The sequence below is a fragment of the Phodopus roborovskii genome, unplaced genomic scaffold (assembly GCF_943737965.1).
Source record: "Phodopus roborovskii unplaced genomic scaffold, PHOROB, whole genome shotgun sequence".
Taxonomy (NCBI): Eukaryota; Metazoa; Chordata; class Mammalia; order Rodentia; family Cricetidae; genus Phodopus; species Phodopus roborovskii.
The window spans coordinates 30,460,534-30,487,812 of NW_026126517.1; the positions used below are offsets into that span (position 1 = coordinate 30,460,534).

A 27,279-nucleotide genomic window follows, 5' to 3' on the forward strand; every position below is an offset into this window, starting at 1 on the left:
ATGTCTGGGACATCACTCCAAGACCATTCAAAGCAGGAACTAGCTGCAAAGATCATTCAGAGATCCTGGAAAAATTTCCTTGTGAGTTGATCCCTTGAGAGATAACTTTTATATTGCACAAAATTCAAATATGTAAAGTATGTGCAATTCAATAGTTCTTTTGTGTATTTATACAGGTTTTTTTTTTTTTTTACCAGCCTTCAACTTAGAAATTCACTTCAGTTTCAAAAGTTATAATTTTCCAGGTGGTGGTGGTGCACACCTTTAATCCCAGAGCCTGGGAGGCAGAGGCTCTGTGAGTTCAAGGCCAGCCTAGTCTAAAAGTCCCAGAACTGTTTGTTACACAGTGAAACCTGGTCCTGAAAAACCAAAATTTAAAAAAAGTTAAAATTATTTTACTAGGTTTACAAACATTGATTTTTTTAAACAATGTTTTGTGTGCATGTATGTAGATAATGTGTGGACATGCCTGTGTGTGCATGCATGTGGAGGCCACAAATCAACCTCAGACGTTGTTCCTCGGGAGCTGTCTAGTTTTTGAGACGGAGCCCTCACTAGCCTGTAACTTGCCTCAGTGACCCATCTAGCTCTGGCTCCCCGGTTCCAGGGTTATGAGTGTCCTACCACATTCAGCATTGTCACATGGGTACTGGAGATCAAACCCAGGTCCTCATGTTTACACAGCAAGCACTTTATTACAAAGCCCTCCTTCTGCCCCCCCCCATTACGTTTCTGAATAGGGTCAGACTTTTTGGTAATAGCTGATGCCTATAAATGCATCACTAATAGGCTCATTTGACTTTGACACATGTCAAAAACTCCTCCAGTTTTTATTGAGTACTGTGGAGGATCTTACGTTTAATGACCTATTTTATCTGAGCTAATGTATTGCTCACTTATTGCGCCCTTAACCTGGATAGATGGGTCTCAGAAGTAATTTTCCATGTTTGCTTACCTGGTTGGGTGACAGCCAAGAGGTGAGAAGACTTCACTCCTTTTTATAATCCTAGTAGTTCTATCACTGAAGGGCTCTAGCAGTCCTGAGTGTGGCAAATGTGGCTTGGGCAGGTTTGGCCCTTTCCCCTTCTCTCTCTCTTGCTAAACAGAGTACATTCCTAAAGGTAGCCATCAAAGTCTATTCCCTTATTTGGCCACTTTATTATGCCTGACTCAGTCCTGAGACTGACCACCAAGGTCTAACAACCAAAATTTGACTGACCTAGTTAAAATACCCAGTCAGAACTTGCCAACACTTCCTAGCTCATTCTAACACAGACCTCCCTCTTTTCCCTCTTAAAATTAACACTTGCAAAGCCATTTGCTGCTATTTCTGCCCAATTCAGATTCAGCCACCTTGTCTCTTCGCCTTGCTTAATACAGGACCTCTTTGTGTTTTGTTTGTGCTTGGAAGTTGCTGTTTGGGTGTGGTCTTGTCTTATCCAGGGTCCAGAAGGGAGCAGCCCAAAGCTCTTGGGTCCCTTCAGTCACTATTCCTTGGTGCTTTGTGTCAAGTTGGACAGCTGCTCCTAGTCCACAAGACCACCATCAGATCAATCAAATCTTACAAATCCCCTATCTGCCTTTAGAGAAGCCATAAAAAATCTGTTTTGGTGCTTAACTATTGATTCTCAGCATTTACTTTAAACATCACATCCATTCCTGCTCCTCCCCCATCCCTTTGTGTCTTGACTGATGGCTTAAGTTCTTATAAGTTACAGGCAGAATATTGTTTGGCCTTTTTTTTTTTTTTTAATTCTGTTGACTAACTCTGTATCATTTAATTGGAGAATTTAGTCTGTTTACTTCTAACATTATTATTGATATGTAAAGACTTCTGGGGTTTTTCTTCCTTGTAATTGTCTTGAATATTCTTTGTAATTTTATTTTAGATGGGTTACTGTTACTTGGTGAAGATTATTGTTCATTTCCCTTCTGCTTGCTGTCTCTAGTTGGGTTTTTGCCTCCATCTGTCCTTATGATGCTAGCTGTCTTTTGTTTACCTTTGAGCTGAGGACCCTCTTGAGCAGATTTTCACTTAACTATCAGTCTGTCACCTCATGGCTCTGCTTTCCACACTCATTATTTTACATTTGTCAATTGTTTTGTACATTGACCCTGTGGGTCTCTGGAGCCAGTGGGTTGCTGTGTCTTTTTGCAGGACATCTCTTATGCTCACCTGGTAGATTTGCACACCTGGTAGGCCAGGTGTCCCCATTTATGGGGTGGCCTTCTTAGCAAGAGCCTGTTCCTGAAGATGTGCCTAGCAGTCTGTTTTCTGTATGACATTGGCTTTGTTTCCACTGAGCACCATAGCACCGTCCTCATAGCTTCTTTAACTATCCAGGGTGGCTTTCAGCACAGTGCATACCAGGGAAAGCCTGCTAGATACTGCTAGAGAGACTCATGGTCTCTGGGGGTCAACAAAAGTGGGGACTGCAGTGGTTCAGGGAGCTGAGACATAGGAACGGGGTGTGCTCAGGGTGTGGCTACAGCACAGTGGGAACAGCAGCCTCTATCAGATAGTTTTCCCCACACACTGCTTTTGGAAAGAGCTGACTGGCAGTGGGAGTTCCAGCCATGCTGAGGAGCCTGAAGCACCCTGATTGGCCCTCCACTTCCTCAGTGCAGTGCTCACAGGGACAGGGTGGATGGAGCCACTCCTAGTGGTAACATAGACCCAGGACAGAGCAGGGGCTGGAGCCCCTTCAGCAAGCACATGTGAGTGGGCCAGCAACAGGGACCACAGTATTTCCTAAATTCTAGTGAGCTTTGTGGGTCTCTGCTTCGGTTTTGACACTAGTGTGAGTCCTCAAGCAGCTGCCACACTCTGGGCCTCAGAATGCAAGTGCCAAGATCTACTGGTTCTTAGGTCTGTGTTCCCTGTTCCTGTTTATGTCAAAAGCCCATCCTTTCCGATGCAGAGCACCCAACTAGCACAGGTCACAGTGACTCTGCAAAGTCAGGTTGGGTTTGCAATGTTGCTACCTTCCAAGCTAGTGTCATGGGCGTCTATGGAATCCCAGAGAAGGGAGCTGTGCAGGGGTTTCTGATGCCTAGAACCCTCCAGATGTTTACAACAGAACATGTCTTGAGGTGCCATTAGTTATAGCAGCCTGTGTGTTAGCCTGGAGACCCTGAAGTCTCTAAAGACCCTGAAGTGTCTTTAGACCCTGAAGTGTCTAAAGTATAGCCACTATACAGTTATGGTTGCTTACCTCACTAAACAGCCAACCTGGGAGTGCTATGAAGCTTTTTGCTAGCCAAGACTGTGGGAAGCCAAGCTGACAGGAGTCTACAGGGTCTCCCATGTTCACACTCCCCTGCAGCTGGGATGGTGGCTTCCTTCTAGAGGTGTGGAGCTGAGGAGGAAACTGGAAATGTTTTTCTTTCTGTGCTATACCTCATAATACAGCTATGTCTGCTATCTTGATTCTTTTTGGAGTAAGAAGTAGGTGCTGGTCTATATCTAGCATCCCCTCCATCCTTGTCCTCTCCCACCACCTCTTTTATAGTGTCCTTGAGAAGGCTTGGTGTCAGGATAGCACCAGCCTCATAAAAGAAGCTGGGGAGAGCCATGTATGTGAGGAGCTTTTGCTCTCCCTAAAAGGATTTCAGTTTGAAGCCTCATTTCTCTGCTCCAACAGGACTATTCAGATGTGAATTCCTGTGCAGGTATAAGCACCGGTAATAAGAAATAGAAAACTTAGGGCCAGTGAGATAGCCCAGTGGGTAAAGGTAAGTTCTATCCCTGGTATGTACCCTGGTAGAAAGGAGTAACCAGTTCCTAGAAGTTGTCCTCTGATCTCCAATGTGTACTGCAGCACCCCATCCCAAGTAAATATAAAAAAAACTTTTTAAAACCCTTTTAAAAGTAGAGAACCAGCCAAGTGGTGGTGGCACAAGCAGAGGCAGAGGCAGGTGGATCTCTGTGAGTTCAAAGCCAGCTTGGTCTACAGAGCTAGATCCAGGACAGCTAGGGCTGTTACACAGAGAAACTGACTTGAAAAGCTAACCAAAAAAAAAAAAAAAAAAAAAAAAAAAAAAAAAAGTAGAGAACCTGGTTTAAGCATAAAATTCTGTGTTCCAATCTTTAGAATGTCGCTGTATTCCAACATTTTAAAAGTCTGATTGATTTAAGACGACAAGGGGAGCCACGTCAGATAGTGAAGTTTATTAACCCTAAAGAGGTAAGGCTGTTCTTAATGACACTGCATCTTCTTATCAGTTCAATACTCCGTTTGCTTCCTTAAAAACCTTTTATTGAACTACTACATGCAGGTTGAAAGCTCAGAAAGCAAAATTATATAGTTAGATGAGTTACCACAAAGCAAATATCACGGAACTATTCCCCAGCTCACTGTGCCTCCGTCACTCACAACCCTTCCTTTCAATATAAGCATGTTCGTGTTGAACTCAACATCATTCATTAGTTCCTACTTTTGGAAGCATGCTTTGAGTTGCTGTCCTGGTTGGTTATTGTTTTGTTTTATCAACTTGACACAAGCTCGGGTCATTGGGAAGAGGCATATCTCTAGGTTATTTTCTTCATAAAGATGTGAGGGGGCTGGGGGAAGGGGAGAGGTGGGGGAACTGGGACTGGTATGTAAAATAAAAGATTGTTTTAAAAAATAAAAAACAAAAAAAGATTAATGTGATATAATGATGGATGTGCTATGGCCAAGCCTACTTAGGTGGTGCCACTTCTAAGTACCAGGTGGTCCTGGGTTCTATAAGGAAGCAGGCTGAGCAAGCATGGAGAATAAGCCATAAGCTGCACCCCTCCATGGCCTCTGCATCAGCTGCCACTTCCAGGTGCTCCACAAGAGGAGGACAAACTCAAGTTTGCATCCTTGTGCTCTTGTCACATGGTGTCCTCACAGAAGACCCTCTGCAGATGCTGATACCATAGCCACCAGAACTGTAAGAAAAAAATTTCCCAGTCACCAATATTTGGTTACAGCCACAGAAAGTGAATCAACATGCTCCATAACCCTTTCTATTCAATTCCCCGAGTATACAACCAAAAGAAATAAATTCAAGAAGACATGAAGGATAGAAGCTCATAGAAGCTTTGTAACCCAAGCTATAGAGTCTGTAGGACAGAGCAAATGTGGAAAATAAGAGTTGATAAGTTAACATGGTAAAATACTAGTAGCAATGCAAAATAGCCTGTGTATCTACATGGATGGATCTTGTATATTCATCAGAGATTGAAGCTGAACAAAAATCCAGGCACCAAATAGTATATAGTGTATAATTCCTTTTTATGAAATTCAAAAGCTGACAACATTAATACATGAAGATAAAAAAGGTTTTTAAGGATATCCAACTGAGAGAGAGGTCACAGGACCACAATGCTGAATGAAAGTGTTTATGATTTTTATATGGCTTAGAGATGACATGGAATATACAAATATGTAAAAATCCATAATGTCAAACATTTACAATTTGTCCAAATTCTAGTAAAAATGCATAATATGTATGTATTTATGATTTCTTCATCCAAACATGAAAATTTTTATGTAGAATTTTATACTTTGTATTTAATTTATAAAGGTTTTTAGCCAGGAAAAACTTACTGTGAAAAATTAAAAGGTTTTCCAAAAAAGACACCTATTTTCTTATCTAACCTAATATTATCAAGGAGATAAGGGATTAAGTACTGCCCCCCCCACACACATAACGTTTTCTTTTTGGTACAGGGCATTACTTTTTGTTTTTGAAGACAGGGATTAAAGACATGTGCCACCACCACCTGACTTAGGGCACTACATTTACAAGACTTACTACACATAAAATCTGAATCTTTTTTGAGTTAACAAAAGCTAGTTAGAAAAGGTCCATCCAGTGTTGATCTCGAATGGACCAGTTATTTTTTTTTCCTGAATTTATTTACAAGGTGTAATATTTTATATGTAAGTCATATATTGAGGATTTACTATTTCGATTTACAAATAATAAGTCACCTAGGATTTACTTATTTGTTTGTTTATTTGAGACAGGATCTATCTATATAGTTCTAACTGTCCTGAAACTTATTATGTATACCAGACTGGCCTTGAACTCACAGAACTTCAGCTGCCTCTGCCTCCCAAGTGCTGGGATTAAAGGTGTGTGCCAACACACTCATTTGAAGATTTGTATTTCTACTGCATAAAAAGGAGAGTTTGACAGTATTTTTCCAGTTATCCTAAGAGCTGTCCATAAGTCCTTAGCTCTTAAAGTATTTTATGATTTGGGGGTTGGAGAAATAGCTTGGCAGTTAAAGCTCACACTGCTCTGCCCAAGGACCCAGGGAGGCTTACAACCACCTGTAGCTCCAGCTTCAGTGAGATCCAATGCCTCTGGCTTCCACAGGCACCAGCTCTTAGTGTACTCCCCCCCCCACACATAATCACAATTAAAGATAAAAATATTTTATTAATCTAATTATTTGAAGCCTATTGGCTGGACCTATTTTATAAATAGTACATACCAGAGACTACTTTTAAAGGACAGGATGAGAAGTAGCAAGGTGCTGCTCACAAATGTTGAAGGGACATCTGCTTTCTTACAGGCGGAACTCCTAGATGCTGCTGCTGGCATTCAAGTCCGATTCAGGCTAGGTGGGGTGAGTATGCAGAGTCCTTATTTGGTAGGTGTGTTTTCCCTTTTACTGAAAATGGGTTTTCTTCTCACATAATATATCCTGGCTAGTTTCCCCTCCCTCCGCTCTTCCAATTCTTCCTCACCTCCCCTTTCATCTGGAGCTACCCCTTTGTATCTCATTAGACAGCAAACATACTCTAAGGGATAATGACATGAATGATAGGATAAAACAAACGAACACACCATAACTGGACCAAAAAAACAAACCAAACCAGAAGGAAACAAGCCCAAGAGAAGGCACAAGAGTCACAGACCCACTTATTAACACACTCAGGAATCCCACAAAAACACCGAGGACCTGGTACACATCCATTCAGGCCCAGCATGTGCTGCCTCAGTCTCTGTGAGTTCATTTGAGCTTTGCTCATGTTGATTTAGAGGGCTTTGTTTCCTTGGTGTCTTCCTTCTTCTCTGGCTCTCAAACTCCACTTCCTCTTTCACAGAGTTCTCGGAGCCATAAGGGGAGGGATTTGATGGAGACATCTCATTTAGGGCTGAGTGCATGATGCCTGGCTGTGGGTCTCTGCATTTATTGACATTTGCTGCAGAAGTAAGCTTCTCTGATGGTGGTAGAACAAGGCACTGATTTTTGAGTATAGAATGTCATTAGGAGTCATTTTATTGGGGTGGGGGAAGTATTTTGTTTTACCATTGGTCCCTGAACTATCTAGTTTTGAGTTCTTGGTTGCTCAAGCAATGTCAGATATGTATCCCATCTCATGGAGTGAACCCTAAGTCACATAAGACATTGGCTGGTTATTCCTACAAGCTTTGTGCTACCATTGCCCTAGCATATCTTGCAGATGGGGCAGCATTGTAGATCAGTGTGTTGGTGGCTGCATTTGGTGTTTACATTTCTCTTTTGGTAGTGTGCAGAATATTTCCTGCACCATAGGTGCTCAACTTGTGGGTGAAGGCTCTATGTAGGCACTAGCTTGACTTCTTCATATCCAGTCAGTTGTGTATAGTCTTTAGCACTTGTGGAGAGCAACCGATGTCTTGGCGCCATCTTGGGTTGTTTGGGGATTCCACAGCACCCCTTTAGCCAATGACTCAATATACCTCTACTGTATTGTTCCCATACTACCCTTCAATTTTAATTGTCTCTCCCCTAATTCCTTCCCTCATCTCCCCTCTTCTCTCCCTCCCCACTTGATCCTCCCATTCAAGCCTAACCCATGCATATCTATCTATTCTATTTCTTTTTCCTAACAAGATCTGCCATCCTTTGTCTCTTACTCTATACCTAACCTCTGTGGTTCTAAGATTGTAGCTTGGTTGTTGTTGACATAACAGCTAATATCCATATATAAGCAAATATATACTATATTTCTGGGTCTGGGATACTTTACTCAGGGTGATTTTTTTCCTCCCTGGTTCCATTCATGTACCTATGAATTTCATGATTCTATTATCTTTTTAATGGCTGAATAGTAATCTACGGTATCAATGTAGCACATTTTCTTTATCCATTCTTCTGTTGAGGGACATCTAAGTTATTTCCAGCTTCTGGCTACTATGAATAGAGCATCAGTGGTCATGGTTCAGCAAGTGAAACAGGATGAAGCATCCCTTGGGTATATGCCCATGAATGGTATAGCTGGATAGATCAATTTCCACCTTCTTGAGGAAACACCACACTGATTTCTACAGTGGCTGTACAAGTTCGCAGTTCCACAAGCAATGGGTGTTTCCCTTACTCTACATCCTTATCCAGCATGAGCTGTCCCTTGTCTTAATAATCTTAACCTTTCTAATAGATGTAAGGCGAAATCTCAAAGTAGTTATGACTTACATTTACCCAGTGGCTAAGGATGTTGAACATTTAAGAGTTTTTCAGATACTGAGTTTCTTCTTTTGAGAATTCTGTTTATGTTTGTACCCAATTTTTTAATTGGTTTGTGTGTTTTGTTGATACCTAGTTTTTTTGAGTTCTTTATTTTGGATGTTAGACCTCTATCAAATGTGTAATTGGCAAAAATAAGTAAAAAAAAATCTTAACTGTTCTGTAGGCTGCTGCTTTGCCTGTTCTATTGATGGTGTCCTTGCCTTTCAGTTTCATGAAGTGCCATTTATTATTGATCTTGGTGCCTGAACTATTGGAGCTATGGTCAGAAAATATTTTCTGGTACCAATGACATGTAAATTATTTATTTATTTTTATTTTATGTGCATTGGTGTTTTACTTGCATGTATGTTTGTGTCAGATCTTGGAATTATAGCCAGTTGTGAGCTGCCATTTGAGTGCTGGGAATTGATCCTGGGTCCTCTAAAAGAGCAGTCAGTGTTTTTAACTGCTGAGCCATCTCTCCAGCCCCTGCCAAGTAGTTTAAGGATATTCCCCACTTTCTTTTCTACCAGGTTCTGTGTATCTGGTTTTATGTTGAGGTCTCTGATCCATTTGGGTTGAATTTTGTGTAGCATGATAAGAATGGGTCAATTTGCATTTTTTTTTTTTACATGCTGACATCCAGTCTGAACAGTACTATTTGTTAAAGATGCTATCTTTGTTTCCAGTGTGTATTTTTAGCTTCATTAAAAAAAAAAAAAAATCAAGAGACTGGAGAAATGGCTCAGTGGTTAAGAGCATTGGCTGCTCTTCCAGCCAGAGGTTCTTCTCACAACCATCTGTAGTGAGATCTGATGCCCTCTTCTGGTATGCAGGTGTACATGTATATAGAGCACTTGTATACATAAAATAAATACATCTTTAAAAAAAAAAAACCAAGTGTCCATAGGCATGTGGATTTATGTCTGAGTCTTCAATTTGATTCTGTTCATCAACATGTCTGTTTGTGTGCCAATACCATGCTGTTTTAATTACTATAGCTCAGTACTGCAACTGAAATCAGGGATAGTAATGTCGGAAGCTGAAAATTGCCCTTTCAATATCTGTGGAGAACTGTATTGGAATTTTGAATCTATAGATTGCTTTTGGTAGGATGGCCATTTTTACTATATTAATCCAACTGATCCATGAGCATGGGACATCGTTCCATCTTCTGATAACTTCAAATTCTTTCTTCAGTATCTTTGAGTTTTTTTTTTTTTTTTCCATACTTGGTTATGAGTTGCTTAGAGTTACCCCAAGACATTTTGCATTATTTGAGTCTACTGTGAAAGGTGCTCTGATTTCTTTCTATTTGTATTTAGGTGAGCTATTATATATAGGTGGGCTCCTGATTTTTGTTAGTTAATGCTGTACCTAGCTATGTTGCTGAAAGTGTTTCCCAGTGGAATTTTTAGGGTCAGTTATATATACTATTATATCATCTGCAAATAAAGATACTTTTTCATTTCTAATTTGTATCCCCTTTGTCTCCTTCGGTTGTCATATTGCTCTAAGACTTCAAGGGTATATTGAACAGGTATGGAGAGAATGGACAAGCTTGTCTCGTTTCTGACTGTAAAGGAATTGCTTTGAATTTCTCTCCATTTAATTTGATGTTGGCTATAGGCTTGCTATAAGTTGCCTTTATTATGTTTAGGTATACCTCGTATCCCTAATTTCTCTAGGCCTTTCTCTTGTCAAAGGCTTTTTCTGCATCTAATGAGATAATATGTGTTCTGTTTTTTTTTTTTAAACAGGGTTTTTCAGTGTAGCATTTGTAGGCTGTCCTGGAACTCACTCTGTAGACCAGGCTGGCCTCTAACTTACAGAAATCCACCTGCCTCTGCCTACTGAGTGCTGAGATTAAAGGCATGTGCCACTACTGCCAGCCATGTATTTTGATCTTTAAGTTTGTTTATATGATGGATTACATTTATCAATTTACATATGTTGAAACATCCCTGCATCTCTGGGATGAAGCCTTCTTGATCATGGTGGATGATCTTTTTGATGTGTTCTTGGACTTGGTTTCCAGGTATTTGATTAAGAACAATGTTTGCATCTATGTTCATAAGGAAAACTGGTCTGTGATTTTCTTTGTTGGGTCTTTATGTAGTTTGGGTATCATGGTAACTGTGGTCTTGTTAAAAAAAATTGGACAATGTTCATTCTGTTTCTGTTTTGTGGAATAATTTGAGAAGGATTGGTATTAACTATTCTTTGGAAGTCTGATAGAATTCTGCACTAAAACCAAACTTTGTTTGGGAGACTTAATTGTTGCTTCTATTTTACTAGGAGTCATAGGTCTGTTTAAATTGTTTATCTGATCTTGATTTAACTTTAGTAAGTGGTATGTACCAAGAATATTACCCATTTCTTTTTTATTTTCCAATTTAGTGGAGTACAGGTTTTTAAAGTATGCCCTTATGATCATCTGGATCACTTAGGGGTCTGTTATGTCTTCTTTTTCATTTCTAATTTTGTTAATTTGGATATTCTCTCTCTACCTTCCAGTTAATTTGAATAAGGGTTTGTCAATCTTAATGACTTTCACAAAGAACCAACTCTTTGTTTGATTTTTTTTTATAATTTCCCCCCTATTTTATTGCTTTTATCCCTGTGTTTCATTATTTCTTACTGTCTTCTCTCTTGGGTGTGGTTTCCTTCCTTTTATTCTAGAGTTTTCAGGTGTGCTGTTAAGTTACTAGAATGAGATCTCTACGAGGCGCTATAAGGTCTATTCTAAGTTTGGGTGAAATGGTCTGTAAATATGTTGGGTCCATTTGGCTTATATTGACAGTTAGCTCCAGCATTTTTTTGTTTAATTTTTTTGTCTGAACGATCAATTGGCAAATGTGGTATTGAAGTCTCCCACTATAGGTATGTGTGGCAAAGATATTAAGAATTGCAGTGTCCTCTTGGTGAATTTTTCCTTTGACTATGTCCTGCCCATATCTCTATTAGTTTTAGTTTGAAGTCTACATCAGCTTGCTTCTTAGGCCCATTTAAATGGAATATCTTTTTCTAACCCTTTAGCCTGAGTGATGTTTATTCTTGATGTTCAGGTGCATTTCTTGGATACAGCAGAAAGATGGTTTTGTTTTAGCATCCATTCTGTTAGTCTATGTCTTTTGGTTTAGGAACTGAGACTACTGATGTTGAGAGAGATCAATGAGCAGTGTTTGATTCCTGATATTTAGTTGTGGTGATGGTGGTATATATGTGTATGGTATGTGTGTTTTCTGGTTTGATTTGGTGGTCTGGGGTTATTCCCTTTGCTTTCTTGGGTTTGCTTAACCCTTTTAGGTTGGAATTTTCCTCCCAACACTGTCTGTAGGGATAGATTTAGATTTGTAGGTAGATGCTGCTTAAACTTTTTTTTTTTTTTTTTTAAATATCACGGAGTATCTTTTTTTCCATCTAATGTGATGGAAATGTTATCTGGGCTGGCATCTGTGTTCTCTTTGAGTCTATAAAACATCTATTCAGGCCATTCTGGTTTTTAGAGTCTACATTAAAAAGTTAGGGGTTATTTATCTAAATAGGTCTGCCTTTGTATGCTGCTTAATTTTTTCCCCTTTCAGCTTTTAATATTCTTTGTTCTGTTTAGCATTTTGATCATTATGTGCTGGAGGGGGTTGTGGGGTGGCTTTCTTTTCTGGTCCAGTCTATTTTGTGTTCTGTATTCTTTTTATACCTTAGTGGGCACCTCCTTTTTTAGGTTACAGAACTTTTCTTCTGTGAGTTTGTTGAAAGTATTTCCTGTGCCTTTGACCTATGTCTCTTTTCCTTCCTCTATTCCTATTATTCTTAGATTTTGTCTTTTCATAGTGTTCGAGATTTCCTGGATGTTTTGTGCCATGCTTTTTTAGATTCAACGTTTTCTTTGACTGACTTGAGATTTTCTCTTCCATCTCTTGTATTCTCTTGGTGAAGCTTACCTCTGGGGTTTCTGAGTTCCTAGACTTTTCATTTCCAGATTACCCTCTATTTGAAATTTCTTTATTGATTATATTTCTGCTTTCAGGTTTTGAACTGTTTTATCCATTTCCTTCCACTGTTTGTGCTTCATAGATTAAGAGAGTCATTTATTCTATAAAGAACTCTATCTTATTCGTAATGGCTATTTTAAGATTCTTTTCTTGTGTTTCAGCTATGTTGCATTTCTTGGAGCCTGCTCTGGGGGAGGGGGTTGCTGGGTTCTAGTGGAGACATATTGTTCTGGTTGTTACCATGTTTTTATGCTGGTGCCTTGGCATCTAGGATTGGGAAGATTGTAATTAATTTGAAGTGCTGATATCTGGTCTGGTCTTTGTTGGGTGGGTGTTTTGTTTCTTAGTTTCTGTTGCCCTCTCTGGTTCTTGGAAGATTATAGTGGCTGTGTGCTGGCTGCCTAATAGGATTTTTTTGGGGGGGAGGGGAGATCCTGATAGGTGTGGCCACTGAGTTTCAGATAAAATGCATTTCTAGGTATTGGGAGTTGACATGTAAGAATGGGAATGGGCTAAGAGGGAGGTTTAAGGGGGCCCACAAGAGGGAAGCAGGGTGTTCCATAGGCTCTGCTTAGCCCCCGGGAATGGGGGCAGAGAGTGAGGAGAAGCCACAGCAGAAGGTCTGCTACAGAGTTGGGGATGAGACTGGGATACTGGACTTGGAGGAATAGAGGAAGAGGTGAAGATCTGCAGTTGCCTGTGTGTTCCCAGGGAATGCCTGCTGGAGTTGTCAGCTGGGATAAAGCCATGAACTTGGGAAGGGAAGCTAGGAGGGGAAGATGTGTGATCCACTGGAGATGGGGGGGGGGCAGCAGGTGTTCTGCTGCAAAGCTAGGGGTGAGTCTGGGGAATTGGATTTGGAGGAGCAGAGGGAGAAGTGAAGATCTGCAGTTGGCCTACCTGGTTCCCTGGCTGGAGTCCTTCTTTGGTAGTCTTAAAGCACACTTACATGAAGTTTAAAAGAATTTTTAAAATGCCATTTCTGGGCTGGGCTGTGGTGGCGCACGCCTTTAATCCCAACACTTGGGAGACAGAAGCAGGCAGATTTCTGGGAGTTCAAGGCCAGCCTGGTCTACAAAGCTACACAGAGAAATCCTGTCTCAAAAACAAAACAAAACAAAAAAAAAATGTAATCCATTTGTTATCGCATTACAATGATGCTTTGACCTTTCCTTTCTACAGGTTAAATTTCCACCTGAGATATACTATAAAATTTTTACTCATAGACATGTTGAAGATCTGGGTGCTAACAGCCCTAGAGATTACACAAAGCTTCCAGCAAGATACACATCTCATAATAAAGATGACCCACCTCAGGTTGAGGACCATAGTGGTTGGTACCGCCGTATAGAGAACAATGGCTGGAGGCCTGTTTCCCATAGAGTAAGAAAATGGAAATAGTAATTTTTGTTTTATATATTTATATATTTTTGAAAATTAATCTTGATTCTTTAAAAATAATAATTGTAATTTAATTGAAAAATTTGCCTAACTTAGGTATTATGGGGTTGTTAAATATGATAAATTGTTATCCTTAGAATTATTTGAATTATTTTGTGTGTATGTATGTACAAATGATGTACAAGCATGGATGATTATGTGCTCCTGTATGCACATAGACAACTTGTAGAATTGGTTCTTTCCTTCTCTCCTTCATACCCACGTCATCAGGTTTGAGTGGTATTTTTGTACAGTAAGCCATCTTGTTGGCTCTCTTACATTAATTTTTTTCAACATAATTTTTTATTGTTTCTCTGGGAAACAATCCCACTTATTTCCCAGTCCTTCCATATCTGCCCTCTACCCTTATGACCTCCCCCAAATAAAATAAAAATTAAAAAAACAAAACCAACATCTTGCTGACCCCTCTGAGCAGCATCATGCCTCTCTATCAACAACAGCGTTCTTTCACACTCACCACAGCTGTCTCATCTCCATTTCTGCCTTGCTTGTACCACTGCACTCCTCTATCCTGCCTGTCACATATTCACCCGTTGTAGTGGCCCTGAGAGCTGCAGGGTGTCACACAGTATACCCTTTTGCCTAAACAGCTTTACTTGCCAATGTTCCCTGTAATGAGTCGTTGGTCTGGTTCAAGGCCTCTGGCTTCTGCTATACTATCAATACTGGACCCTCACCAAGACTCCTCTTGGATATCCTGCTGCTGCCCTAGTCATGGAGATCCTGTGGTTGTAGTTCCAAAGGACTAGCCCCTTCACACATTCCAGCATCTCGGAGATGGGGTATCAGATGCTGGGGTGGGCCAACTCAAAACCCTGGGTCTGTGGCTGGGTAAAAGCAAAGTTGGTCAGCATGGGCCTCTACAAGGCCAGCTCTCCTGCACCTTGTGGCTGACTAGGGGTGGTGCCAACTCAGCATGGCCCTTGGACATCAACATGGTTTTAGGTGGCAGCCCCAACTACAGACATCTGCATGGTCTTTGGCAGTCCCCATGAGACATCAACACAGATTCTACCCACATTAGGATAGTAGGTACACATATGGCCCTTGACAGCAGTGTGGGGCAGACATCATCCTGGAGTCAGATGGCAGCGCAGGCCACTCACATCCTGTTCCACTTCTCTCCACGGAGCATGCACTGCTCCACTTCTCTCTCTCCCCTCTATCCACCACATACATGCTCATAATAAGGCAGTGGCCAGACTGCTCTTACATTTATTTTTAGTAATCAGGTTTGAAACTAGGGCATTTTTATTTCCTCTCTGCTAACTACTACTTAAAACACAGATTATAAGATGTGGTATTTATAAACCAAATATTTAAATGTTTGAGGTATTCAAAATGACCAAGGTGTGAATGCATTCATTATGTTATTACATGCCTGTCATGTGCTAGGCATAGTTCCAGATGATAAGAACAGAGTGGTAAGAAGATACAGCTCCTCTCACAGAAGATGCCTGTGCCTAGAGATCAGTCAAGTAGGCAGGATGCTTTAGTGCGATATGGTAAGTGGTTAATCAGGGCAAATTATTGGGATAGACAGCAAACATTTCTGGAGTTGTATTGTAGGAAGAGAAAATAAATTGGAATTGAGAAAACAAACAGCCATCTAGGAGGATGTGTCATTCAAAGACATCATAGTTTGGAACATAGTAGAAGCACATCTCCTTTTCTAAGTGAATATAATCCTCAAGGATTAGTCATGAAAAGCCAGCAGTACTAGAAGGGACTAGGTATGTTTGGGTGAGATGAGACAGACATACTTAGAATAGGTTTACTGTTTATTAATTTCACCAGGTACTGAAGGAATACCTCAGTGCACAGGTAGTTTGTCAATGTTGCTCTACCAGATGCTTCTTCTGAAACTGTTGCCTGTAGCTTAATGAGAATTACTTCTCCTCTTATACATTCCCATCAATACAAAGTTATTGTCTGTACAGAGTTCTTCAATCAGTATTTTAATTGTGTACATATTCATCTTCACCCTGCCACAGTTTTGGATACCACTTGAAAATGAAGTGTTGGAAAGCACAAAGGAAAGTGAATTTCATTTCTCTAAAATGAAGAGAAAGCAAGATATGGAAAAGAAAAGAAAAATTAAAAAGATAGAATGGATGAGGCAAATGTAAGTACATGACTTGGTCTTACTAAAGAAATAGATGGTATTTTTGAGAGCTTGTCATATTTAATTTTTAAGGATTACAAAGCAACTGCAATCAAGACACCAACCAGCATGGAGGCACGGAGATGACTGGGACAGATCACAGGACTGAGAAGTAGACCCACATATACACTGCTAGTTGGTTTTTTAAAAGCAAAGTGCATGGTTTATTCTCTGCTGCTGTGAGATGATCTGTCAGGGCAGGAGGTCATGCACCACTTGAAGCAGGAAACATGGAACCACACTGCTGGCTGGCTCACCCTTCACAAGCTTTCTTATACAGTCCAGCATCAGCTGCCCAGGGAATGGAACTGACCAGTCAAGCTGAGTCTTCCTCCATCAACTAACACTCAAGACAATACCCCACAGACATGTCCATAGGCCGATCTGATCTGGACAATTAAAGGTGACTGGGACATTGCACACGCAATTGTATTTAGAAAAGATGCTGTCCTTTTCACTTGAAATGCAGGCCTTCTTTGAGCAATTCTTATAGGTGGGGTCTAGTGATGAAGGGGTAAGTTCTCTCAGCTCTTGTCTAAGAAAGTCTTAATTAACTTTGTTCACATGATCAACTCATGGCCTCCATAAATGCTTGGGTTGCAGACATGAACCATCACACAGGGCTTTGTGTGTATCAAGTTCTTTGAAGACCTTGGGCCTTTGTGCCTGCACATCCACATCTTTCCTCAAGACATGGTTTCTTTGTGTAGCTTTGGAGCTTGACCTGTTACTCACTCTGAAGACCAGGCTGGCCTCAAACTCGTTTAGATCCACCTGCCGGTCTCCCAAGTGCTGGGATTAAAGGTGGACGCCACCACCGCCTGGCTGAGTGGCAGAACCACTCTTAGCATTTTTTCCCACCTTTTTTCCCCATCTAAGATATTACAAAAGATCTATCTTTGTGTTCTTATTTCAATCCTGACTTAATAGTGAAGCTATCTAACTGCATGATTAATTTGAATAAGTGAATTTCTTACTTGTAACAATTATTTCATTATCTGTATCTGTTGTTTTATTCATAAATTTCCTGTTTTGTTCAATTTTCTTGTATCTCTCCCTAAGTTTCTTTAGATTTGTTAAGGCATTTAATAGGCATTTCTTTTGAAGTGTGGTTAGAGTTCTGTTCCCTGGGAAGCTTCATGTTACTTTGTTTTCTCTATACTTCTGTGTCTACACTTGGTGGCCAAATTGGTCTAAATATAAATGGGCTTTTGAAGTAAAAATCTCTTGAATATGTCTCTTTGAATTTTGGACTGGCAAAGGACACCAGCTTTGTTTCCAGTTGGCCATGGAAATAAACTACTTTCCCTGCTATAGTCAGTGGCTTCTGCATACCCTAAATGCAGAAGCAGGTTCAAGGAATCCATCTTCCTCTGAATGCCATGCTGGGCAACAGCATGTAGCCACGAAGATAATGGTTTACACACTAGGTTCCCACTTCTGTGGGTGCCAGGAATGAGGGGCATAGTGGGATTAATATTTCCTCAGGTACTCTGGGGCAAAGCATCACTTATGTCCTTTCACTACAGGTGCAGGCTGTCTTTAGGCATTTCTTTCAGGTCTAGTAATGATGCCAAAGCCTGATGATGATCCATTTGTCTTCCTAATGAATTTCTGTGTTCCATGTTCTTGGTAATAACTACTAATGTCTCCCTCTTCATGTTTGGTGGGAACACTGACCTTAAAGTAGTGCTTAAAATAGTACCAGACAAAAGGAGGGTGTGCTCAGAGTCAAATTTGAATGCTGGCCATCCCCATTTTTACCACTTTCATGATCTTGAACAATTGCTTGACTTCCCCAGGTCTCAATTCTTTATATAAAAAGGCAGAAACAACTGCCACGAATGGCTGTACATAAATAACATTTATCAATTGTTTACCTTTAATCACTTATTGCAAAGGATATGTGTCACTTTTTTTCCCTTTATTTAGGTACTACCAAGGAAACCTGGAAGCCAAGACGACACATCATGAAACTGTAGGCCTAATTCACAAAGCAACAAAAGGACTAATCAGGAGTATTGAAGACGGAGGGGTAGATTCTGTGATGGAATGGGAAGTAGATGAAGTAGTGAACTGGACAAATACACTCAACTTTGATGAGTAAGTACAGAGGCATTCACTTTGATGAGTAAGTACAGAGGCATTCACAGGGGACAAAGTCCTATATTTTTTAAGATTTATTTATCATATATATAGTGTTCTGTCTGCATGTATGCCTGCATAGCAGAAGAGGGCACCAGATCTCACTACAGATGGGTTGTGAGTTACCACGTGGTCGCTGGGAATTGAACTCAGGACCCTTGGAAGAGCAGTCAGTGCTCTTAACCTCTGAGACACCTCTCCAGCCCTGTCTTCTATTTTTTTTTTCTAAACTTTCCTGTTCCCAAGTTAAGCCTTGGGGTTATGAACATAACCTTCAAAAATATTATTTGTTTAAACAGAAAAGGAAAAACTGGTTTTGAGAAAATTGCAGTAAGGCAGAAAAATACATTACAGTATCTATGTCTATGTTTTATTTTGGGATTCAGAAACAAGGCTAAAACCATAATATTAATTATGTAAAGAATTAACTTTATTTTCCTTATATATTCATATATGATATGAGATGAGATTGGACCTTGGCAGGTGAATCCAAACCATGGCAGGTGAGGGACAAGTGTGCCATGCAGATAAAACTTAATGAGAAGTTTTATTGGGGAAGGGAAAAGAGTAAGGGAAGGGAAGGGGAAGGAAGGAGAGGCAGGGGAGAGAAAGAGGAAGGAGGAGAGGGAGGGAGGGGGAAGAGAGGATGGGAGGGAGAGGGAGAGAGACAGACAGAGAAGTGCACAAAAGACCTGTCTGCCTCTTCAGAAGAACAGCAAGAAAAAGAGAGTGGGAGTCCTTGGATCTTGTCTCTTAAAGAGACCTTTTGTGCCTGTGTACAGAGCCAGGGTACTGCTTGCCAAGCTAGGGTGCTGGCCATGTCCTGGAGTAGCTGGTCATTTCCACTACTGTCCAGGCTAAGTGGAACTGTCTGGTGTTTCTTGGACCTGGCAAGATGCTAGCAGAGGACAAGGTTAAATTTAGGGAATTGAGGAAAGGGGACAGCAAGACCAGGGAAGGGTGGGATGGTATTTATCTGGGGTGAATCTGACCTGTTTGGGTGGAACCAAGTTGACTTCCTGGAGCTTACAAGATTCTTTTGAGTTTGGGAATTTCAGTACAGATTACGAACAGTTTTCACATTGTAGAAATGGTAGTATATTTATGCCAGAAATTATTTTGGCTGAAAGCATTAACTCTCTTCCTTCCATTCAGAAAACAGTGACAGATGTTTTAGCACAATGAAAAACACCTGTGAAGTCTATAGCTAGAAAATAACCAATTTTAAGATCTTGTAGTTATGACTGTATAGTGGTAGAGTATGCTGTCTTGTACTCTGTCAGAGTTGGGTTAATAGCTTACTAGAACTCCATCAATTACTGTTAGAGTATGAACTTTTGGAGTCTTAACAGTAGCACTCTCTGTCAGTACTTAAGCCTTTCCATCCTTAGACCTTCATAACTTGCATTTATATACCTTAAATCACTTTCTTATACTCTTTAAGCTTTCATGTCCTCATACAAACTTTATACCTTCATAGACCCTAAAACATTCTTAGATCCTCACATCTTAAGCTTTCCATCTTTATATAAATGAACCTTACAGCACCCATTCCTTCCCCATCATCATGGCTTCACCTTAACACTCAGGAGGCACAGGTGATTGACTGCTGATGGCAGTCACTGGAGAGTGAGGCCTGCGACCTGAACTTTACACATAGAACTGAGAGGGCAGCTGAAGCCTTGGTTGCTGCTTTTAAGCTGGCAAACCTACTAGTCATCAAACAGCATCAGAATTCTTGAGAAGGATATAATTTTACCTGAATTAATGATTGAAAATAAGAGACTTACTTGCTGGCCGCCTGGACAGTCACTCCCCAGGGTCCTACATGATCACTGAGGGCAACATCAGTCTTCTACTGTTGTGGCTAGGCCTGCCAGGAACAGAAGATTCAGTGGATAAGGGGCTTGTGGGAAGAACAGACTATCTGTGCCTTAGGCAATCTGAGGCAGTCCATTCCCCAGTATCCTGCTGTCTGTCTTTGCCCTTAGCAAAGATAATGCCTGCCCACAAACCACATCCAACTAGCAAGACACACATACAGGACAATGGCATTCAGAATCACACACGTGTGGCCACACCTTTCACACACATTCTTTTAAACATATGAAACAGATAGGAAACAAAACCTCTTCCCAAGCCTCCTGAGCCAGACACTGTTCTTACTGGGCCAGAGTACTGTGTGTGGGGCCTCTGCTGGAGACACCAGTGTCAGTATCAGCCAAGGCGGACGGGAGATGCCAGGGACAAGAGGCAGACAGACAGAAGAAAGAAAACAAAGGGCTTGTGGCAGAGAAAACAAAGCATAGAAAAGGAGGGAATCTCTGTCCATCTATGGGATAACTGGCAGAAAGGTCCCATGAAATGATGGGATATGGCTAAGGGGTGGGTATCGGAGTAGACACATTTTCCGTGAGTGAGGCAGAGATAAAGTCCAGAGGCCGCACACTCCAGCATTCCAGACTGGCCTGCAAGGTCCATGGGTGCTAAGCTATTCTACATCATCACGTGAAGAGAGAGGCCTGAAGGGCTCTAAGCCTGAAAGAAGCTTGGTTGCCCAGTACTGGGGCTTTCCAGCAAAGCCCAAAGGTGAAAACAAACCCTTATTCACAGGAGCACAGCCAGAGAAAGGGCTCTTACCAGACATACCAGCTTTGGGTATAGAATCCCAATGGCCTTTAGTTGGGAAAGTGACTGGCTTGAAGATTTCAGGGTCCAGTCACACTTCAGACTGCCAGCAGGCAAGAGGAGCTGCCAGGAGAGCCTGCCTCGCGAATCCTAACCATGGCCAGGGACAAGCACACCATGCACACAAAACTTACCTGGGAAGTTTTACTGGGGGAAGGGAAGGGAAGAAAGCAAGGGAAGGGAGAGAGGAGGGGAGGAGGGAGTGAGAGAGAGATAGACAAAGACCTGGCTGCCTCTTCAGAGGAACAGCAAGGCAGAGTGGGGGTAGATGGAGCTTGTCTTTTAAAGGGACCGTTTGCACCCACATACAGAGCCAGGGTACTGCTTGCCATGTGCCCCAATGGGCTGGGCCAAAGTGTGCCTGCCTAGATGCTAGCAATAATATAAAGCAATTTATTTACATTAATTATGTAAATAGGTTCAACCTATATTTTTAAATACTAAACAACTGCAACAATAACGTAACTGGCCATTCAAAGGTATTTTTAAAATTTTGTGTGGTGTAAATTTAGGCTGTTCAGTAGTTATAAGGTAATGCCAGTAGAAAGCACTGTGTGGGGTACTTCAAATGACCGGCATGGCTGCTAACAAGTGATGGCAGGAGTGCTGAGAATGGACCCTTCATACATGGCTGGCAGGAATGTGCAGTAGCTTCACCACTCTGGGTAATGGCTGGTAATCTCTCAAGTGTTGCTATGTAATCCAGCAATTCCACTCCAAAGTATGTACAAAGAAAAATGAAAATATATGTCCACACGAAAACTAGTCCAAATGTTCACCGAAATATTTTATAATGAGGAAAAAATTAGAAGCAACCCCAAAGTCCATCATTAGTTCATTAGGCAAGTAAAACTTAATGTCTACACAATGTAGTATTACTCAGTAATAGAACAGAAATTCTGGCATGTGCCATGATGTCAATGAAATTGTAAAGTGAAAGCAGCTTGATTACAAATGATTCCCATATGTGATATATGCAGAATAAGTAAATTCAGAGACAACATATATTTGTAGTAGTGGTCACCTGAGGCTGTGGAATTGGGATTACAGAGAGGTCATAGCTAAGGAAGGCCGCGTATCTCCTGTGTGATGATGTTTGAGAACTGATTGTGGTGAAGAATGCACTACTCTGAATATACAAACCATACAATGAGTTACACCTCAGATGTTTTTAAAATGTTCAATGTATATTCAGCCATAAGGAATGTGGATACTGCATGGGCAAAGAGAAAAAGTATAAGGGTGATAAAGAAATGGAAGACATTAGAAAGAGGGAGATGGAAGAATGAGGGTGTCAGTTACTGGCAGAACAGGAGAAGAGACCAGAGAGAGCAGAAGGTGGCAACAGGGGAACTCTGGAGATCTTTGTCATCACGTCTGAGGAGATGCTGGCGTAGACAAGACTCTTGTGCTGCCAGTCATTTCTCTCAGATTCTATGTGTAGTGGGATGAACGAACCTTGTTTTGAAATGGTGACAGTTAACAGAAGAGCCGCATTTTTTTTGCTTAAATGTTTCCAAATAACGTATTTCTTTCAGTTCATCCCAGGTAAGTATATAAAAAGCAAAGTGTTTTCACTGAACGCTGACAAGAACTGAAGGCGAGGTGAGTGGTTGCTGGGAATACACTAGTAGTGCTTCTGACCATAGACAAAAATTATCCGCTGGAGAATCGGGCTTTGCCGGTGCTTTGTCCTAAGCAAGGGTAAGCAGTTACTTCCCTTGGCTTTTATGGTGTTCAGTCTCCATTACTGTTATCTTTGTTTATAACTAGTTTAATGACACATTCTGCAAGAAAAATTTAGAATCTGGCATTTCTCCCTAAAGGAAAACTGGCAAGTCAGTAATTTCTGGGAAAGACCTCTAAAAATCTGGACAATTATACTTACAGATGGATTTGTTTTCAAAAGGTCCCATTATTTTATTTTGATACAAGGTCTTACTGTGTCACCCTGGCTGTCCTGGAACTCAGCGATCTGCCTACCTGTCTCCAGAGCGCTGGAATTAAAGGTGTGCGCCACCATGGCCAGCAGGTTCCAGTTTAACCTCTTGTAACTCCTTGTCCTGGAGACTGGCTTAAAAGCATATGTGACCCATTAAGACTAGTAAAGATGTCACCATTAACTATATGCTAATTAACTAACTTATTATTTAGTAGTAAGTCAATTTAATGCCCATATAATATGTTACAGGTATATTGCTAACTGGAAAGAAACTGCTACAAGCAACTCTTCAGCTAATTTAAAAGGTAGGTGATTACTTGTGTGTGTGTGTGAGAGAGAGAGAGAGAGAGGAGTGTGTGTGTGTGTGTGTGTGTGTGTATGAATTTTTTGCTTCCATGTAAGTGTACCACATGCATGAAGTGCTCGTGGAGGCTTGAAGAGGACATCACTCCCCTGGAACTGGAGTTACAGACAGTTCTGTGCCAATATGGGTATTGGGAACTGAACATGGGTCCTCTGGAAGAACAGTCAGTACTCTTAAACACTAAGTCATCTCTCTAATCCAAGGTAGGTGGTTTTCAGCAATACTTTATGGAAAATCTGTATGGGTCCAAATGATATTCTTCACATTTGTACATATGTGCAAGGGGCCAAACTTTCATTGGCAAAATGAATGCCTCCAAATGTTGAAAAAATTTTAAGCTCTATGTCACTACTGTCCTTCTATTAATAACACACTGAAGACTATCATTATGCCACAGAAATAACAATGAGTCTAACATCTTAGGGTTTCTATGCTGTGCTAAAACAACAGGAATAAAAACTTGGAGAGGAAAGGCTTATTTCTACTTAAACTCCCACATTAGTTAGTCATCCAAGAAATCAGGGCAAGAACTGAGGCAAAGGCCATGGAGGGGTGCTACGTACTGGCTTGCTCTCCATGGCTTCTCAGCTTGCTTTCTTATACTACCAGGACCACCTGTCCAGGGGTGGCAATGTCCACAAGAGGTGGGCCCTCCATCATCTATCACTGGTCAAAGCTAGAGCTCAGGCTTGCTTAGAGGCCAGTCTTACAGAGGCAGTTCTCAATTAGGAGTCTTTATGCCCATGTTTATGTTTGTGTCAAGTTGACAAAACCAACCAGTACAATACCCAAAGACTGTGATTACCTGTGATCAGAGTGTAACTCTGCTACCTTACATAAGAAGCCATCAGGCAGAAGTTAGAATGTAGAGTCTGGGTTTGAGTCCTGGTTCTGCTGTTTACTGACTAAGTGAGCCTGGACAAATTAACTAGTTCAGTTCCTTCATTTGTAAAACAAGAATAACAATAGAAGCTAGCTCACAGGTTGTTGTAACACATACAGAAAGCTTAGACTAGTGCTTGACACTTAACACATATTACCCCATTATTAATAAGAACTATCATTTTCATTAACTGTTCACTTAGCTCACTGCTAACCACTCAAGTCCAACATGTGATTGACTGCCTTTCACAACTTCTGCAATGGTTTCCATGCTGATTTCCCCCAAGTCCATTCTACATACAACAGATAACGTGAACTTTTTTTTGTTTTGTTTTGTTTGGTTTTTTGAGACAGGGTTTCTCTGTGGCTTTGGAGGCTGTCCTGGACTAGCTCTTGTAGACCAGGCTGGTCTTGAACTCACAGAGATCCACCTTCCTGTGCTAATGTGAACTCTTAAAGAATGGACAACCTCATTTTTCAAACAAATATATGAAACAGATTCCATTATCTGCATTTTCTGAGGAGAGATGCTATGACTTGCTCAAGGTCAGTCTGTGTTAGGAATTGAACTGAGCAGGTTAAAAATTCACAGATTATCATATAGTCTGTTCCTCAAATATACAGCTTTCCACATATAAATGTAATTGTCACTCATAGTTTTCATTTTTCGGACCCCATGCCTGTTCTTTGAACTCACCAAGCAGTTCTACATTGGGGATTAATGGAGCCAATGCTGATCTATTAGACTGGCTTATATGATGTGATCTGAATAGATAGATCAACAATGGCCACCTCAGAACAGCCTGAGACTTCCTGTGGCTGATCATTCCATGGGGGCTGGGTGGACCATTAGCACTGAAAGCTGGTAGGGTCCCTGGAGAGCCTGGAGAGTTGTTGGTCTTCAGGACATATCAGAAAGCTGAAGAAGCTGATTCTGCTATCAGTGAAAGAACACAGCAACAGCACAATTGAACTTGCCATTAAGGCAAGCAGGCAAACACAAGCCTTTCCACCATTTTTTATTTTAGCTGAACTGAAAGGTGCCACCTTCCTCACTGACTCCAGACTGACAGCTGGGGAACCTGCATAAGACTGAACTAGGCCTTCTGTGGGTCACAGCTGGGGAGCTTGGGTAGTTTGTGAGGCCATTAGCAGTGGAACCTGTATTTATCCCTAGCACATGAACTGGCTTTTTGGAGCCCATTCCCTATGGAGGGCTACCTTGCTCAGCCTAGATACAGGGGGAGGGAGGGTCTTGATCCTACCTCAGGTGATAGACTTTGTTGATTCCCTATGGGAGGCCTCACCCTCTCTGACGATTGGATGGGGGGTGGGGTGGGGAGAAGGTGGGGGTGGAAGGGAGGATGGGAGGGGACTGGGATTAGTATGTAAAATACGATAGTTAAAAAAAAAAAAAGGAAACACCTAGAACCTGGGCCATAGAGACCTATGTAGGGATGGACAGTGGTGACAACAGAACAAATACAGACTGGGACACTGAGAGCTTCTGTTAGACAGAAAGGACCTGGCCTCAAAGTGTAAAGCAAAGGACTACAGAGCAGGGCACTGTTCTAACCACCTGTCATTTCTTTAGATGTCAGACTTGAACAAATACAGAAAAGCCTATATGTCAACTATGGAGATGGGTCAGAGGCTCCAATAGAAGATGAGGATAATTACTATGAAAATACTTACATAAGACGTCCCTTCACTCGCCTAACACCCAGTTCCACGTATGGAATGAAACCATAAAGGACTTCCTTTTCTAAGCAACGGCCCTTTAAGCCAATTCTTCAGTTAAAGCCAAGAGACTGTGTATTCTGACTACAATGACTTGTGTATATATTATTTAGTCCAATTAAGGAAGATTTCAGAAATACTACACTGGACAGTATATAGTTTTTCCTGGTATTCTGATAAACTGTAGTTGTCTGACATTCACATTTAAAGTATATTTAGGTATTAAAAAACTCCAAATACAATTTTCTTTAAGTACTGTTGCTCAGGGCTGAGCTCATTCACTCTGTCCAAATGGTAACAATGTACACATTTCTGGGGGACTGCTGTATTTCAGAATATGTATACAATGTGTAACAACCAAACCAGGGTAGCTATGTTTCCGTCTCCTTTAGTTTGGTGCCTTTGGAGGAACAGTGCTGCAGTGACTGTAGGAGTACATGGATTTCTTTTGTACACTGGTTTCCTTTAAATATATACCAGAAGTAACACTGCTGGATCACACAGCAGTTTTGCTTTGAAGTTTTTGGAGTGACCTCAACTCCTCTCCATTAATGGCTATCTGATTTATTTTCCCTCCATCAGTGTATAAGGGCCCCTTCCCCATGTTATTGATAAGAGTATGATGGCATCTTATGGTTTTGACAACTCATAGTAAAAGTTTCTTACATATTTATTACTATTACTATTTTGAGACAGGATTTCTCTGTCTCCAGGCTGGTCTCGAACTCAGAGATCCACCTGCCTCTTGCTCCCTAGTGCTAGGATTAAAGGTCCTCTACCACTGCCTGGCTCTTACATATTGGCAAGAATTTTTATCCAAAATCTGTAAGCTGTCTCTTTATACTTATAATTTTGTTGCCCCTTATGAATACTTTAGTTGATGTGATTTCCCCCATCTGTCAATTTTTGTCTTCTGTGCATTAAGGATACTATCAAGAAAATCATCACTTGGATTACCATCTTCTGTTTCCCATTTCCCTATGGTAGTTCTGTATCTTACATTTATGCCTTGACACATTTATGAGTTGACTTTGGAGAGTATGGCACAGAGAGTCAAATTTCAATCTTGTGCATTAAAATACAGTTTACTAGCACCAATGGAAATCAGGAGACGGTCCGTAGGTCAATGTATGTTTTTGAAACACCTGTGTAATCAGTCTGGTGGGGTGTGTGTCTTTATTTCCAGGGTCAAGTTTTTGTTATCACCCAGTGTCCTGCAATCCTTCCAATTTTTTTTGCTATTGTTGGCTATTCACAGTTTTGTAGTTCTATGTGGATTTTTCCCCCCTAGTTCTCTATAGAATGTACCTGGTATTTTCAAAATGAGTGGACTGACTACTAAAAAAAAAAAAAAAAAAAAAAATTTGGGGGGGGGATTGAGATAGGGTTTCTCCTGGCTATCCTGGAACTCACTCTGTAGAC

The 27,279-nt window shown here is 41.0% G+C and overlaps 1 protein-coding gene across 1 annotated transcript; it reads left to right on the plus strand.

The window, feature by feature from the left end:
• CUNH11orf65 (chromosome unknown C11orf65 homolog) lies at positions 1–25,965 on the plus strand. Its single transcript, XM_051197472.1, has 8 exons — positions 1–81; positions 4,095–4,187; positions 6,557–6,610; positions 13,654–13,854; positions 15,927–16,057; positions 18,029–18,199; positions 23,121–23,176; positions 25,712–25,965. The coding sequence occupies exons 1-8, from the start codon at positions 1–3 to the stop codon at positions 25,867–25,869; spliced, it is 945 nt and encodes a 314-aa protein (XP_051053429.1). The 3' UTR covers positions 25,870–25,965.
• The last annotated feature ends 1,314 nt before the right edge of the window (positions 25,966–27,279 follow it).

Excerpts from the sequence above, each read along its gene's own strand:
- CUNH11orf65 (XM_051197472.1), top strand. The coding sequence starts at position 1 with ATGTCTGGGACATCACTCCAAGACCATTCAAAGCAGGAACTAGCTGCA. Across the intron at positions 6,611-13,653 it reads TCCGATTCAGGCTAGGTGGG|GTTAAATTTCCACCTGAGAT; the intron begins GTGAGTATGCAG and ends TCCTTTCTACAG. Across the intron at positions 23,177-25,711 it reads CTCTTCAGCTAATTTAAAAG|ATGTCAGACTTGAACAAATA; the intron begins GTAGGTGATTAC and ends TCATTTCTTTAG.